Raw genomic sequence first — 17847 nt, forward strand, 5'->3', positions numbered from 1 at the left:
TTTCCTTTTTCTTTTCTCTAGTTGGAGAACATCAATTAACAGGCCATAAGGTGGCAGTTAAAATTTTAAATAGACAGAAGATTCGCAGTTTAGATGTTGTTGGAAAAATAAAACGAGAAATTCAAAATCTAAAACTCTTTCGTCATCCTCATATTATCAAACTGTAAGTATTTTTGCACTTGATAATATAAAAGAGAAACTGTCTTGAAATATTATATTTAATAATTATTTATTTTTAGTTAAACTTTTATAAATATACAATTTTTTTCATATTTATATTTAGCAAGTGTTAATTCATTTAACCTCATCAATCCTTTTTTGCATACTTCTGGTTTAGAATTAAAAGTCTAATTATAAATTGGCTCTTCGCTAATATTCATGTTGATGGTCATTTAGTACTTTGCTATTTCTAGATTTCTTTAATAATTATTTTCTAGTCACTTTTAATTAACATACCAAGATATTTTCTTTATGGAAAAGGTAGAAAGTTACTATTAAAGATTATCTGCCATAGTATTGAGTATTATTTGCCAAACTGCAATCATTACTTTAATTACTGATCATAAAGCCCTTAGGAAGGCAAATGAATTTTTTTCTTTTTGGGTAAGACAAGTTATAAACTTAGAAGATAAGTAAATTAAGAGTTTAATAAATAAACTAAGCAATTAAATTGAAAGGTAAATAATAATTTAAAATCAACTAGACCCATAGAAAATTTAGACATTAAGTATGCAGCAGTGTTCCTTTACATCATTTGAAGTTATGTTTAATATTTATTGCGAAAATGTGATATGCTAAACACTGAAAACTGTCTTTACTTTTATCTTAAAGCTTGGATAGAGTTTAATAAAATAAATATTAATTTTATTGACTACCTGATAATGGCTAGAAAGTGTATTGAGCATTCTACATACATAATTTCATTTCATTCTCACAATAAGCATATAAGGAGTATTATTATCCTCATTTTATGGATAAGAAAATTGCATATCTAAAGAGGATCAGCAACTTGTCCAAGGTTAAATAGCTAGTAAGTTGCAGAGCTAGTAGTTGAGTTCGTATCTGATTTCAAATGCCATGCTGTTAATTTCTACTCCAGTACTGAGAAAACTGAGACGACAAGCAGTAGTATTAATATCTTTGAGGCTTTGTTTGCTAGGTCATTATAGTCAGAGGTTATATTTAGCCTAAACTTTGTTAGTGAGTAATATTTAGATGTCAGCGTTGATGGGGAACGACTTGATAACCCTCTAGAGGTATGTTGTTTACCTAATAACAAGACTGCGTAGTAGCTGTGGTAGGGAATAGTGGCCCCCAGTCCCAAGATGTCCTAATCCCCAGTGAGTATGTTATATTACACGGCAAAGGAGCAGTCCAAGGTTATGGATGGATTTAAGGTTGCTAATCAGCTGACAAAAATAGGGAGATTTTCCTGGGTTATCTGGGTGGTCTGAGTGTAATGCAATGGTCCTTAGAAGTGGAAGAGGGAATCATAAGCCAGAGGAAGAGATTTGAGGATGGAAGCAAGGTCAGAGTGATGGGATATGAGAAGGACTGAACTGGCTGTGGTTGGCTTTGAAGATGGAGGAAGGGGGCCATGAGCCAAGGATTGCAGATGGTCTCTAAAAGTTGGAAAATACAAAGAAATGGATTTCTTTTAGAGCCTCCAGAAGGCAATGCAGCCCTGCTATGTCTTGATTTTTTAGCCCAGTGAGGCATGTGTCAGACTTCTACCCTATCAGACTTCTTACCCCTATGTAAGATAATACAGAATACATTTGTGTTTTTTTAAGCGCTAAGTTCTAAGTATGGCAACAATAGGAAACCAATACAGTAGCATTCTTGAAATCCTTAAATGAATGGCTGATCCAGTTATTGCTGGGATTTGGAACACGCATTTATATATTTCTAGTATTTATAGTATTTCTATAACTAGATACATTTATTGCTAGAGAACCATTGCAAATTGGTATGTTAAATGAGGGTCCCACTCAGTGTATCTTACCAACAGCATGAATATGTCACTGACTGTTCAAAGAAGGCTTTTTGGGGGTTTGGTGTGCCGTTGGGTGACCTGTGATGACTCCGTCCTCACATCACTATGATGAAAACTTCATTCTAACAGTAAGCTTCAGTGTCATTTGATCTTCATTTGAAGTTCACTTGATCATAAACGTAAACAGGAAATGAGGCCCCTGAAATTGTATGGCAGTACTTGATTATGAGGTTGTCGTCTAGGACCTGTATTCTAGGTAATCCAGAATATGTATATACAGGTTTTTAAAGATTATCATAGGAATTAAAATATCACCTATGAGTTCAGTGACTCACTCTCGTATTCTTTGTTTCCTTAACTTTAAAATGGGGATACCCCATGGTGCTATTTAAGGATTAAATGTGTTCTCACTGTTACAATGCCTGCTATTAGATGTGCATTGGCCCAGAAGCAGGAATTGGCAGCCTGCAAGCTGATTCCAGTCCTCTCATGATTCCGAATGATTTTCAGTTAACTGAAACAGCTCATGTCTGACTTCAGCTCCATGTTAGTAATGACTTTATTCTAGTTCCTGAATGACTTCTAAGCTAAGTCTCTTTGCTCTTCCTTACTGAGTGGTCACTTCCTGTAAGAGGAGAAAACTGGGAAACCAGACTAAAAATGTCACGTGCCAAAGTGAGAATGGAGAGGGGAGAGATCTCTGTATTTTCCTTGTTTCCTGACTTCACCACTTTTAGAATGCCAACCCTGGAAGATCCCAGGGAAACTTGGTCCATTTAGGGTATGAGTTCTAGTTCCTGTTCTGTTCCTATAAACACAAATCAGATTTTGTCAATAAGCAGTTGCAGTTGTCGTGAGGATTTAGAAGCTTATTTTTGATGTTATAACTACTAGTGTTTTCTTCCTTCCATTTCTGTAATTACTTCTAATTGTTTGATTTTGGTTTGATTACTTATATCATTCTGTTTTAGAATTATTTAATCATTTGCTGTTTCGTGAAGGAGTTATAGAATGTTCTCAATATTGGTGAGAAGGTAATTGGCAGAGGTGAATTTAATGTTTAAAGCTTCTGGCTTCCAGCCTTGAGCTTATCCATTCTGCCACATTTCCTCTTTAATTGTGGATCTGAATGTTTTTTAAAAAGGCACTCATGTATTCTTGCTACACAACAAGCTTACTGACATAGCCTTTAACAGCGTTAGTGATTTAAACAGGGAGAGAGACCTGATCCTCTTAGTCGTTTTGTTTGTTCTCTGCAGTCTTGGACTAACTGCCAAGAATAGTTTCCTTGCTACAGAATGGGCTTCTAGAGTAAGCAAGAAAGTTTGAAAAGTAAATACTAAGAATGAAGGTTATATATTGCACAATTTCTCTATTAATTCCAATTGAAAAAACCCCACTGGGAGAAAATTAAAAGGAATAAACAGGATTGAAAGGAAACTCCAAACTTTCCCATGAGCTAGAATTTGTTGAAATGACTTTTGTCCTTGTTTTTCATTCCCCCATGGTCCTTAGGGAAACTTCATTTTAACTGGTCAAAGGATCAATACTTTCTAATTTGGTAGAGATGGTTTTGCCTGCCAACTCTTAAAAATGTTTATCTTATCCAATCTACGGACAGCTTTTAACATTATTCATCACTACCACCTTGAAATGTTGTAGTCTCTAGGTTTCCATGGCACCACAGTCTTCTGATTTTCTTTTTACATTCTTGCCTCTTCTTGAGACTTTCTATTCTGGGTCCCTTGTTATCTGCCTGGCCATTAGATATTGATGTATTTCAGCATTCTGAGCTAGAGTAATCTTAGTGAACCCTTTTTGGGTGTCATTTGTTATCTCTATCTTAAAAATTTACAACTCTGTATTGCTCCTGAATTCTGAACACATTTATCGAACTATTTATTGGGTGTTTCCATTCTGGAGTCACAGAGTCATCTGAAACTAAGTTGAACTTTTTATCCCATATATACACATATTTTCGTGCGTGAATGAAAATACCGTTCACACAGCTTCCTAAGCCTAAAACTTGGGCATCATATTTAACTCCTCTTCCCTCACCCCTTACATATATAATCGGTCATTAAGTTCTGCCACTCTTAATCTTGAGTGTCCCCTAAGTCTGTTCATTTCTCTCTGCTCTTATTGTCAGGTCACCATCTTCCCTTGCTTTGCTATATTTCAACTGTTGCTTCTGCTTGGAAAACTTTACCTATATCTCCCTTCCTCTAGGCTTCCAATTCCAACTTGTCCTTTAAATATCAGCTTTTAAATGCAACTACCTCTAGAAAAACTACTTTGCCCTAGTCCTAACACTGGGTTAGGTTTCATCCTCTCGGTCCTGGAGCACCCAGAATTTCAGCTTTTCCAAGGTCCTGGGCATTATATTGTAATTGGTCATTTTCTTATTAGTATCGCCACGAGACTGAATTCTTTAGGAGCAGAAGCTATGTTTATTTTTTCTTGTACTCAGCAAATTTTTATTGGGCACCTAGTATCTGATAGGTAAGGCATTGGGGGTACAGTGGTAAAAGACAGCATCTCTGCCCTTGTGGAGTTTATGTTCTAGGCGTATCTAGCAGTTCTCGATAGTAAGTAAACAAATTAACCAGACTATTTTAGGCACTGATAAGTACTATGAGGAGAGTGAAACAGGGTGCTGTCCTAGGGTGTGCCGAGGAAGGAGGAGGTGCTAATTTAGATTGGGTTGTTAAGAAAGCTTCACTGAGAGGTACGGTTTGAGCTAAGACCTAAAGGATGATAAAGATCTAGCCATTTGAGAATCTGGGGACAGAGTGTTTTTAAAGCAAGGGGACCAGCAGTCTCAGAGTTGCTGAGGTTAAAACAAAGTTTGAGTATTATAGGAAAAAGAAGATTGCTATAATGTCTGGAGTGGAGTGAATGATGGAAAGAGAGGTGGTTCATGAGGTCAAAGAGTGGACATGGGCCACATATCATAGAACCTGGAAGACCTTGCTGATTTTGGATTCTGTTCAAAATGGGAAGCTTTCAGAGAGCTGGGGGAGTGACATGATATGACCATAGTGTGGAATGGGTACAGAGGCAGAAGTGGAAGCAGAGAGACCAGTTAGGAAGCTGTTGCTACGGTCCAGCTGACAGATAAATGGTGGCTTTAGCCAAGTGGTGGTATAGATTTGTGCTGTCCAATACAGTAGCCACTAGCCATATGTGACATAAATTAAATGAATTAAAAATTTTGGTTCTCTGATCACACTATCCACATTTCAAGTGCTTAATAGCCACATGTGGCTAGTGGCTATCATATTGGACAGAGAAGATAAAAAATATTTCCATCATTGCAGAAAGTTGTATCTGACCACACTGGTCTAGCTGGAGGTAAATCTGTCAATTCAATATATATTTTGGAGGTAAAACTAATAAATTACTGAGGAAAAGAAAGGGAGTGAGGACCCTCCCCCCACCTTTTCTTTTTGTCTGAGCAACTGGGATTTTGGGTTTTGGCTTGAAAAACTAGGTGTTGATAATGATACCATTTTCTGAGATACGAAGAACAGAGGAGAACCATGTTGGGATACAGGTGAACATTAATGGTCTGCTTTGGCTGTGTTAAGTTGAGAATCCCATTAGATATCCAAGTGGAGATGTCCAATACCATCTTTATCTCTCCAGCACCTAGTACAATACTAGGTGTTCAGTGGTTACTTACTGCATTTATAAGGAAGTAACATGTGAACAAGGTCCTGATGACTCTAGGAAGACAGCAAAGCAAAAGAATGAAAGTGTAAAGAACATGGTGTGTTGGGAACAAGCAGTCTGGTTTGTCTTATGTACAGAGTATGTATAGAGAGATGAAGGAAAATAAGCCCAGAGTGTTAGCTTGTTGATCCATTCATTCAACAGATGGTACTATTTAGGTACTGGGGATACACCAGCAAACAAAAAGAGACAACAACAAAATTTCTGCTATTATGAAGCTCATATTTGTGTGTGTGTGTATTTCGTGTGTGTGTGTGTAGTGGGTGGCGTTGAAGAGATAGACAATAAGTGCTATGTCAGTAAAATATGTTGTATGTTAGACAGTGAAGAGGAGAGGGAATATGCCTGCAGATATCTGGAGCGGGGAAATAACAGATGGTGAGAACAGCACATACAAAGGCTCTGAGGTGGAAATTGCTACAGGCAGTAGTAGGTAGATCATAGTAGCAGAGTGATCTAGGGGGAATTGGAGTAAGAGATGTGGTCAGAGACATAAAGGGGAGCCAGATTGTGTAGAATATACTAGACCACTGTAAGAGCTTTGGCTTTTAACTCTGAGTAAAAGAGAAGCCATTGGCAAGTTTTGAACGGAGGGGTGATGTGACCTGACTTACACTGAAGCAGGGAAATCAGTTAGGGGTCAATTGCAGTATTCTGAGCAAAAGAGATGGTGGCTTGGAATAGAGCATAGTGTGGAGGGTGTTGAGAAGTAAGCATATTTTGTATATATTTTCAAGATAGAGAACAGAGTTTGCTGACAGATTAGATGTAGGCTGTGGAAGGAGAGAAGTCAAGGATGACTCCAAAATGGAGTTGCCATCAATTGAAATGGAAAAGATTGTAGGAGGAACAAGTCTGAAGTGGGATGTTAGGTTTCAGGAATTCGATTTTGGTTTTTTTGAAGTTGAAATGTTTATTAGGCATCCAAGTAGAGATGCAAGTAGGTTATTTGATATGTGAGTCTGAAGTTAAGGGGAGAGGTGTAAACCAGAGATAAATTTGGAAGTCATCAGCGTATAGATGGTATGTAAGATATTTAAGGCCCAAAGACTAGATGATGTCACCAAAGATGTGCATATAAATAAATAAGAATTCTAGGGCTTGATCTCTATGGCAGTATGATGTTAAGATGTCTGGGAGATGAGGAGGAACCAGCAAAGGAGAATGAAAGTGAACAGTTAAAATGATTGGAGGAAAACCAAGAGAATTTGGCGTCTTGAAGCCAAGGGGAAAATGTGTTTGAAGGAGAGATTATTAACTGTTGTTATACTGCTGAATATTGAGTAAAATGAGGCTGAGGAGGAAGAGCTAATTGTAGAAAACAAGTCCTTTAGTAGGTGGGACAAAGGAATAATAAGTGCATAATTGGAGGAGTTAGTCTTAGACAGTATATGACAGTGGAATGAGTCATTGTGTGTGGTAGAGGGAAAGAGAGTTAGAACTGAGGAGTGAAGGAAATTAGAGGGCATGTATTGGACAGATCATCTAGATGGATATTTTGTTCACCCGGAATGATGAAAGCATTAGCAGTGGGGAAAGAGACATTAAGTCAAAATGGGAGGGAGTTCACAACAAGGTTGGTTGATGACTATAGCAAGAAAGGGTATTGGGTAGTGTGATCTGGTGGCCTGCACTTCAGAGACAGTGGGGTTTTTGAGGGAGCATTTCCTTTAGACCGTAGTTCATTGCTAGACTATGGAAATTGGCCAGCATTTAAAACTTCATGGTGAGTTAATAAAATCTAGGCTGTGATCACTGAGAATTCTGTTCCTGAATCAGATCAGCCTACAGTGAAGTGACACAGCGGGTGGTCCTGCCCCTCAGTATTCATTTTATTCAATTAGAGTTTGCTGCCTGTTAGGATTGCTCTTACAGAACCATCTTTTTTCTCCAGTTCTCAGGGAAGATTCCCCTTTCACAGTTCATTTGAAGTAGACTCAACCTTATTTGCCAGTTATAGTAGTTTATTCTGTGTAAAGTGGGGTACCTTGTCATTTTTCATCCCAAAGACTGACGATGGCTATTGTAAATATTTCTTCTGAAAGTCTGTAATCATTTTCAATACTACAGCTTTAATTTTTACTTTTTTCTATTGTTTTGATTGAAGCATAGTTGATTTACAATGTTGTGTTAATATTTTACTTTTTGCAAGTGTTTAATTTATACATGATGTGTCCTCTTTTAAAATATATAGTGTATAGTTATATCACCAACTTCCTGGTCATTTTTTCCCTCCTCTTTAATGAAGACTAGTAACCAGAACCGCCATTTAGAACATACTCTCTTTTTTTGCACATTAATAATAAAAGTTGCCCCATCTGGGTGGACTAATTACCGAAACGTTCCCCTGCTTCTGGCACATCCTGTGTCAAGGTATACTGCCTACAGGGGGGCATCTGGGCCACTTCTCAGCCCCTGCTTGTGCCTTCCACTGGGTGCCTTTAAGCCATGCAGAACTGCCAGCTACACTTAGTGGCTTTAAATAGCAACTCAGTGTAAATTAGATACTGCTCATGATTAACCAGATTATAAATAATTCTTTATAAATAAAGCAGAGTAGAACAGTTTTTCTTTTATATGTGTTAAATGCAACCTTCATTTAAAACATTAATGTTATATTTAACTCGTATTTAAAGTTTTCAAAACTCTGGTACAATTGTGTGTGTATGTGGAAGTTGTAGTTTTTTAGGAAAAAATTTATTTTGTCAAATAGAGCTAAGGTTCTTTATTGTTTTATGTGCTCAGCTTTGAGTGCCTAGAAAACATACATATATATTTTCACACACATAAACACGTACATTTACGTAAATACATACATCTATTTAATTTTTTTATTATGGAAATTTCATGATGAATACAACAGTAAAGTGATGAAGCCTCATTTATCTGTCATTCAGCTTCAGTAGTTATTAGTGTATTGTTTTATCTGCTTCCTCCTACTTCTCCCACCCCAAATTATTTTGAAGCAAATCCCAAATAGTATGTTTTTAGTCTGTAAATTCTTCAGTATCTACTGTGGAATTTAAAGGCTCTATTTTAATAAAACAAGCACAGTTCAGTATCACACCTAAACAGTTAGAATATCATGAACCATCCAGTCAGTATTCAGATCTTCTTGATTGTTTCATAAATGGTTTTTAAAGTTGGTTTGTTTGAACTGGAATGAAAACAAGTCTATACAGTATAATTGGTCAGTATGTCTCTTGATTTGCTTTTAATCTATACCTTCCCCTCTTTTTGCATTTCATTTTTTTGAAGAAAGGATCATTTGTCTACTTTATAGATTTTGCTGATTTGTATCCCTTTTGGTATCATTTTACCTTTCCAAGAATATTTTTCACTTACGTTTAAATATAAGCTACCTCATCTCTGTAGACTAGAAACAAATTTTTGTTTAGATGGAAAAATTGATGCTTAATTTAGTTGTTGAGGAATGAAGGATTTCCTAAATTTTGTAAACATGAAAGGGGGGATCTGAAGGGAAGTCTATAAGCCCTAGGAAGTAATTGAGTTTTGTGAAGCTCCATGCTTATAGCTCTGTGATTATTTTGATAACATTATATAATTTGTTGCCATCTTAAAATATTGTAGAATACTGGAATATCAATTTATAGCAAGAATGGATGTACTAGGTTGATTCTGGTTAGAGTAACATTTTTTATTAAATTTTTTCGTTTACAAAAAAGATACCAGGTGATCAGCACTCCAACAGATTTTTTTATGGTAATGGAATATGTGTCTGGTGGTGAATTATTTGACTACATCTGTAAACATGGACGGGTGAGTAACATGCTGTTTAGTACAATAAGCCCTTAAGCTAAAAAAGAAGAAAGTAGTGAGAAATAGCAAACCACAAAGGTATCTTCAGAGTCGGGGTTGCTTCTGTAATAATGTCTAACTAAACATACAGAGTATTAGATATATTTTTCTTAAAAAGTACACCTTATGAAATACTGGTTTTAGGAAATATATTCCACTTAATTGCCAGCGTGAAAAGCCTGTGCTTTTCAAGATGAAAAATCAGTTCCATAACATCATGTTGAAGCTTCAGTTATTTCCTTTTCTTAGCAATTTCACGTAAGTTCTGTTTTAGATTATGTTTTACTTGTTGATTCCCTGAAACACTGTACACGCTTAGTAATATTAATTGAAGGTGAACGGCCTAGCAGCAAAGAAAAACCTGTTGATTGACATGTGAGCTTGAATGCAAGTTTTTGGCTTGTTTGTCTCATTTGTTGAGAATTCTAGCACAGTTCTAATTAGTGTACTCAGTTATATTTAGGCTGATTATGAAACTAAAACTATTGCTATGTAGATGTCCCAAATGTTCTTAGTGCAGTTTCTTTTATACCTGATAGGTTGAAGAGATGGAAGCCAGGCGCCTCTTTCAGCAGATTCTGTCTGCCGTGGATTACTGTCACAGGCATATGGTCGTTCATCGAGACCTGAAACCAGAGAATGTGCTGTTGGATGCACACATGAATGCCAAGATAGCTGACTTTGGTATGCAACTCCAGGGTTGTTAGACGTGTGCCAGCTGCCTTTGCAAGTGTGTCAGTACCAACTCTTAATGAACTAAGAACTTTCAACTTCATTGATGTAAATCCTATACCGTGAAAAGGGATTAGTTGGACAGTCTGCACACTAGCTTGCTCTATTCATTTAAACCACTTTTTAAAAATGCAAGTATTTCTAGAGACATTCAGAGGGCTTGCGTCAAGGTAAATCCACTCAATATGCATTGCTTCCTCAGGAAATGAGACTTAACTGTTTTTTTGTGAGGGCCACAAACTCCTTTGAAAATCTAATGAAAGCATGGGCACTTTCCCTGATAAATGCACTTAAATGGAGGTACATGAAAATTTGTGCGCAGTTTTGGAGCATTGCAGTCCTTCCGAATTGATCTAGGAGGAATGTCAGTGGACTACGGGTAACATGTAACAACTTGGTAGAAGAATAGGAGTTTTTGTTGGTGGTAAAATAAGAGAGTAAAATGTAATTTTTATGCCCCAAACACTTTCTGGGATAAACATACCTGGACAGGGTGCCATAGTAGAGGAGAGGGTCAGAAAGGGAGAGATTATAGAAAGAGATGAAAAGGTATCAGAGTTCAGCATTACTTATTTAAAACTTTTGTCTGTACCTTGTCTTTAATCTAAAAGCCAGGAAAGTCATTTTCCTATTTCTCTTCCTTCTCTAAATCACAAAGCTCATTTAGTGCTGTAGTTCAGCTAGATTTCTGGTTCAGTGGAATATTTTTCTATGTTGAATTAAAGCTTTCCAAATTAAAAACTTTTGGAACGTAATGTTTATAAATTGGAGCCTATCTGATTTCTACTTAGAGATTTTTAAAAATGCCTTTGAAAGCAGAGTATAAAAAATAATAGTAGTCTCTATTTTCTTTCATTTGCAGAAGTGGGTAGATAATATTTTGATGCTTTTATGTTTGGAAAAGTTCATATAATTTAGAATAACCTCATATTTGTGAAGTGAATCAACATTCTTATTTAGAAAAGGAGTTTAATTTCAATCTTAGGCATGGTGTGCTTTGGCTTTTTTGTCATGTATGAGCACTCTGAAATGGAGTCTTTCTAGTCCAACAAATGCTTTCTACTGCTTTTAAAAATAAACATTATGATATGTGAGGCATTACAGACTTGACGTTTTTCCTTATGCATTTATCTGTATTTAGTTTTAAACATATGTAGCACCAGGTAAACATATTACTCTTATTTTTAGGATTATCTAATATGATGTCAGATGGTGAATTTCTGCGAACTAGTTGTGGCTCCCCAAATTATGCAGCACCTGAAGTCATCTCAGGCAGGTAATAATGTATCAGTGAAGAGTAAGCTTTCTGTAATGCTTTGTTCATTCTGATAACATTTAACTATAATATATTCTCTTTGGAAGATAAGATTTTTAACATAATGGAAACATATTGTCCCTTTAGTTTTTCAGTTGTTGAAGAGAGATTCCTTACATTAAACAATTTTTTTTAAAACATTTGATTTAGATTTTGTTATGAATGTATTTAAGGAGTTTTTCCACTAAAAACTGAAAAAAAAACTTGATTTCTTTTTTTCATTTTAGAAAATTGCGGCCAGGAGAGCAAGCATTTGCTGCATTTAAGCTAGTGTCATTATTTACTTCTCAGACATAGTCCTTTAATAATCCTGTATGTACTCTTTTATAAAGCATACAGAGTGTTATTTTTATGTTTTGTCTTTAGAAGAATGAGGTTTTCTGGGGGGACAGTATTGTCATTTCATGAAGTTAACTGCACAAGAGAAGACTGTGTAATTATTCATGTAACTTACTCATTGGTACATTTTAAAAATGCTTATACAGATTGCAGTGATAAATTCAAGTCTTCTATGGTGACCAATGTCTGATGTTTAAAGTTTACAGAATTCTATGAGAGAAAATAAAGAAAAGGTATTATTGTAGGTACAGCAGTTTGGACTATACAGCAAACAATATGAATAACGGACAGCAATTTTTATTGAAATGGAGTGTAGTTTTTTAATCGGAATTGTAGAGATCTACTTTGTTACCTCAGACTTAGGTTTGAGTTTGGTAATGTGCTATCAGTGGAATCTTAATAATGTAGAAAGGTGAGAGGAAAAAGGAATAACATTCTAGGCATAGGTTTTCTGGATAAAGGTAATCTTAGTCCCAGGGGCTACCAAGTGGTTAGAATGAAAGTAGTAGGTACCCAGGATAATGTGATACAGCGTGAATACTGTGAAAGAGATTGCAGTAGGACTAGTTATGTACTTTACTATTTCAAATATTCTTTAAAATAGGTGTGCCAGGCATAAACATTCTATTATATATGCATTTTCCTTTAATAGCTTTATGGTAAGAAGATGTAGCCTATACACTATATAGTATTGCTTTTCTTCAAATTTATGGTCATCCACTTCGATGTTTCTATCAAAAATCAACCATAGAAAGTTTTATATTTTTTAATTAGTCAATTAGTAAGCTCAGTTTAGTTTGTGTCAAAAAAATAAAAATACTGTTTTCTCTTGGGAAATTGGAATAGTATTTGGTTAGATCACTTATTCTTTCTGGGGAACAACCATTGAGTGTTGTGGAGTGGCCACGGACTTCACTAAAGACCTTGGAAAGCAATACATATAGAGTCTGTACTGAGTATATAGGTACATATAGAAGCAGGGTACACGTAGATGGGAAGTGACACTTGCATTTCAGGTTTGTGTTGTCATCTTTTCCCCTAGATTGTATGCAGGTCCTGAAGTTGATATCTGGAGCTGCGGTGTTATTTTGTATGCTCTTCTCTGTGGCACCCTCCCATTTGATGATGAGCACGTGCCTACGTTGTTTAAGAAGATCCGAGGGGGTGTTTTTTATATCCCAGAATATCTCAATCGTTCTGTTGCCACTCTCCTGATGCATATGCTACAGGTTGACCCCCTGAAACGAGCAACTATCAAAGACATAAGGTGAATAGTCTTTTTGTTGCTATTAAGTACATATTCTAGTATTAATATTAGTACCACTACCTCAATGGCTGCTTTATGTTAGGCACTGTAACACTTGATTTTATATGAATTTTACTTTCCTTGTTACATAAAGCTGATCCTGTCACTCAACTTTTAAATATTTCAGATTGTTTCCCAAACTTATCAGTTGAAGTAGCAAAGCATACAAGGCCCTTCGTAGCAAAAGCTCGACGCCATACCCCTTATACCAGAGCTTCAGCCACGGTGAACTTTCCCAGGCTCGACGCCATACCCCTTATACCAGAGCTTCAGCCACGGTGAACTTTTCCAGGCTCGACCCCATACCCCTTATACCAGAGCTTCAGCCACGGTGAACTTTTCCAGGCTCGACGCCATACCCCTTATACCAGAGCTTCAGCCACTGTGAACTTTTCCAGGCTCAACGCCATACCCCTTATACCAGAGCTTCAGCCACGGTGAACTTTTCCAGGCTCGACCCCATACCCCTTATACCAGAGCTTCAGCCACGGTGAACTTTTCCTTGTTCCTCAAACATAATGCATATTTTATGCCTCATGTCTTTGTTTATATTATTCCCTTTGCCTCTGATGCCTTTTCTGCATTTTTGGACCTGAAAGATTTCCATTCATCCTTTAAAATTCTGCTCACTTATCACCTTCCTTGTGAAATCACTTCTGATTCTCCTGAGCAGTTTTAGTTGCTTCCACTTCTGTGATTTCCACATTTTGTTCATGCTTTCATTCTTTCATTCTCATTCTGTATCTAGTTGTTTTCAGTGTATCTTTCTCCTCTCTTGTAACTATAAAAGGGTAGAGAGAGTGTCTTAATCATCTTTGTATATACAGTGCTAGAAGGCCTAGAAATATAGTGTACACTCAGAAAGTATTTGAATAAGTTTCAAATGGAAAAACGGGGTGAGAGTTATATATTTTACATACGGTTGATGAAATAAACCATAAAAATTTTTGCTAAGATTTTGAATCCAAAAATAGCCGCTAGTGGGTTTGCTGAGAAGGATTTCTTGTTATGTGAGAAACTTTGGAGAGTGCAGTTGCTGGTGTTACTGTGAATATGACCTTTATATAGCACACACAAGTCAGGATGATTCATTGCCTTCTACTTTTTATTTATCAGTCATGTTTCTTAGAGGGTTTTTTGTTTTCACCTAACATTTCATCAGGTATTTACTTGCAAACGCATTCTTTTGACATCTTTCCAGAATACTTTGCCTTGTCTTCATAAGCCAGAATATGACTCTTGGAATATTTAAATGGTGGCTGAGGTAGTTGTTTTTGTGACTGCTGCTGATCTCTTTTGCACTCCTGTTGCATTCGTGTACTGTTTTCTTCCCCCAGTCTCTCTTAGTGTTCCAGGCCTCATACATAAAAATGTAAAAGTGTAAATTAGAACCGGATTTAGTTATGGAAATGGACTTAACAGGGAAAAACTCTGTTGTGTTCATAGTCCTTTAGAATAAATAGTTCACTTAATTGGCTTTTCCTTAGAAAGAAAATTGGCTTTTCCTTAGAAAAGAAAATTAAGTATGCTAATATATATATACTTGCACCTGTTTGTGTCAGCACATACATTGAGAATAGTAAAAGTACTGATTCTGTTATATTAAACAGGTGTCTGCATATTTACAAGTTTTAGAAGAAAAATGTAAATAAAAGTCTACTAGGATGAGTTAATTTACACATATGTAGGTGGTATAAAATAGTGGCAGCCATCTCTGTACTTAAAATAATAACTTGAATTTATAGTTTTCATCATTTTTTTATTTATCCATATTCTGTTTATTAATGTTTGGGAATTCTTCATTTGACAAAATATGGTTCAACAGAGTTACTAATTATTAACGATTATTATATAACAGGTATTTTGCTAGGTACTTGACATATTTTATTGTGTTGATTCTTAATAGGTAACTATTATTATTCTCATTTTACAAACCGTGAAACTGAAGCTTAGAAAGGTTATGTTTTGATTTATGTATCTGTTTGTCCCTATTAAATTTTAGGGTCCTTTAAATTAGGGACCAAGTATTAATATGTTCTAGGCATTGTGCATTTGATATGAATTAAGTTTTGAGTAAATCTGTATTTGTGAAAATTACCCAGCTAATAAGAGGCAGGCAGAAGTAGGGCTCAGAAATCGCCTGATTCAGAACCTGTACTACTACAGCTTGGCACACCAGTTCTGTGACATCCAGCCTTTCTCCAGAATGCCATGATGTGTTGTATTTCTCTCATGCTACCACATTCTGTCGTATAGTTACAGGCACACCTAGTTTTACTGTGCTTCGCTTTACTGTGCTGTGTAGATACTGTGTTTTGTACAAATTGAAGGTTTGTGGGAAGGAACCTTGTGTTGTCAGATGATGGTTAGCATTTTTTATCAATAAAGTGTTTTTTTATTAAGGTATACACACTGCTTTTTTAGACATAATGCTGTTGCAAACATAATAGACTACAGTATACTCTAAGTGTAATTTTTATATGCCCTGGGAAACCAAAATGTTGGTGACTTGCTTTATTGCAATATTCGCTTTATTGCAGTGGTCTGGAACCAAACCAGCAATCTCTCTAAGGTATGCCTGTATTTTTGTACAGATCTTTTTTGTCTTTTAAGATGGTAAGCTATTGGAGGTTAGAAAATATATCTCAGTATTTATTCGTTCATTTAATCATTTTTGCTTTTAGTTATTTAACAATTATTTATTTAACATCTACTCTGTTTAAGGTCCTATGCTAGGTGCTGGGAATATATTGGTAGGCAAGACAGACATTGTCTTCAGGAAAATCACATCTTTAAGTGCCGTAAGCTTAGTATTACTGTTAATGTTATTGTGGTTAAAAGTGAGTGTCTGAAGTTCAACTGTCTAATTACAAATTCTGATTCTTTGTTTACTAGCTATTGGCATATTCCTTATAACTCTTCATGCTTTAGCTACATCATATATAGTGGATTTGTTTGGAGCATAGTCTTAGGTTGAACCATATGAATTTACTATTTCTGTAGGTCTAAACACAGTTGAATATTAGAAACTGCAAACATTCATCCTAATATAATTAAAGCTTTTAGAATAATGTCCAGCCTACAGTATGAGCTATTAATATTATTTTAAAGTGAATATATAAGGACCTTTTAGCTGCACTTAAAGAAGTTTGCACACGTTGTGAAGTTTCTAAAATTTGATTGGTAGTCATCATAACTCATTTAGTCTTAAGTCATATATCAAAATCAGGTACTAGGCAATAGTGACAGGAAGACATAATTTCTGGTGGCTGTGTAGTAACCCATATGAAATGAATTGATTTTGTCTCAGGTGAACCTTCATAAACATCCTGGTTACTGCTTACCTTGGTCAAGTTAATTTAGAAATTGACTCCTGAAAATTAAAAGCTGGAAGTATGGCTTTTTTTTTTTTTTTTTACATGTGGAGGGTTGCTTTATTATTATAATTATTTTTTTAAATTGAAGTATATTTGATTTACAAGGTCACATCAGTTTCAGGTGTACAGCACAGTGACTCAGTTATACACGCACATATATGTATATATATATATGTATGTATGTATTCCTTTTCGGATTCTTTTCTGTTATAGGTTTTTACAAAATACTGAGTATAGTTCCCTGTGCTATACAGTAGGTTCTTGTTGCTTATCTATTTTATATATAGTAGTGTATATATGTTAATCCCAACCTCCTAATTTATTCCTCCCCCAGCCCCAAAGTTTGGCTTTTTAATCGGCACTGTTATTATTATGAAGAACTGTGGTTCCTTTTCTGAATTAATTGGAAATGAAAATTTAGATTACTTCTCTATTTATTTTTTTAAACATTTATTGGTATAATTCACATACCATAAATTTGCTTCTTTAAATTATATGATTCAGTGGTTTTTAGTATGTTCACGAAGTTAAACAGTCATCACCACTGTCTAATTCTAGAACATTTTTCTCATCCCCCAAAGAAACTTTATACCCATTTCTTCCTCCTTGCAGCCCCTGGCAACCACTAATCTACTTTCTGTCTTTATGGATTTCCCCCTTTTGGACATTTCATATAAATGGAATCATACAGCATGTGGCCTTTTGAGTATGGCTTCTTTCACTTAGCATGATGTTTTCAGTGTTCTTTCATGGTGTAGCATGTATCAGTACATCGTTACTTTTCTGCTTGAAAAATATTCCATTGTTTAGATATACTAAATTTTGTTTATCTATTCATCACTTAATGGATATTTGAGTTGTTTCCACTTTTTGGCTCTTATATAATGTTGCCATGAACATTTATGTATGGGTTTTTACATGGTCATATGTTTTTATTCCTCTTGCATAGATGCCTAGAATTTGTAATTGTTGTACGTTGTTGTTACTCTTGTTTGTTAAGTGATTTTATTGAACTAATTCCATAAGTCTGTATTCTTTGTCATGGGTGGCCACTGAAGTCTCTGCTTGGTTAGCTTAATGGTCAGCTAATTATTAGACAAAGCTTTCCTTAAAGGCCTTGATCTAATAAGTCTCCCAGCCTTTGCTGAGGGACTTTGTGTGCATGTTGGGGTGTGTCTTCAGTGCTTTAATGAAAAGCTCATAACTCTGCATTAGTTTTCATTCCTGC

The 17847-nt window shown here is 35.7% G+C and overlaps 1 protein-coding gene across 1 annotated transcript in view; it reads left to right on the forward strand.

The window, feature by feature from the left end:
• The window catches only part of PRKAA2 (protein kinase AMP-activated catalytic subunit alpha 2), a 57622-nt gene that overhangs the window by 32233 nt on the left and 7542 nt on the right, over positions 1-17847 (forward strand). The window contains exons 2-6 of the mRNA XM_007462563.1: positions 22-163; positions 9418-9511; positions 10090-10234; positions 11471-11558; positions 12979-13203. Coding sequence (XP_007462625.1) covers positions 22-163; positions 9418-9511; positions 10090-10234; positions 11471-11558; positions 12979-13203 — 694 coding nt within the window. The remainder of the gene's footprint in view (positions 1-21; positions 164-9417; positions 9512-10089; positions 10235-11470; positions 11559-12978; positions 13204-17847) is intronic.

The sequence above is a fragment of the Lipotes vexillifer genome, unplaced genomic scaffold (assembly GCF_000442215.2).
Source record: "Lipotes vexillifer unplaced genomic scaffold, Lipotes_vexillifer_v1.1 scaffold54, whole genome shotgun sequence".
In the NCBI taxonomy this organism is placed as follows: Eukaryota; Metazoa; Chordata; class Mammalia; order Artiodactyla; family Lipotidae; genus Lipotes; species Lipotes vexillifer.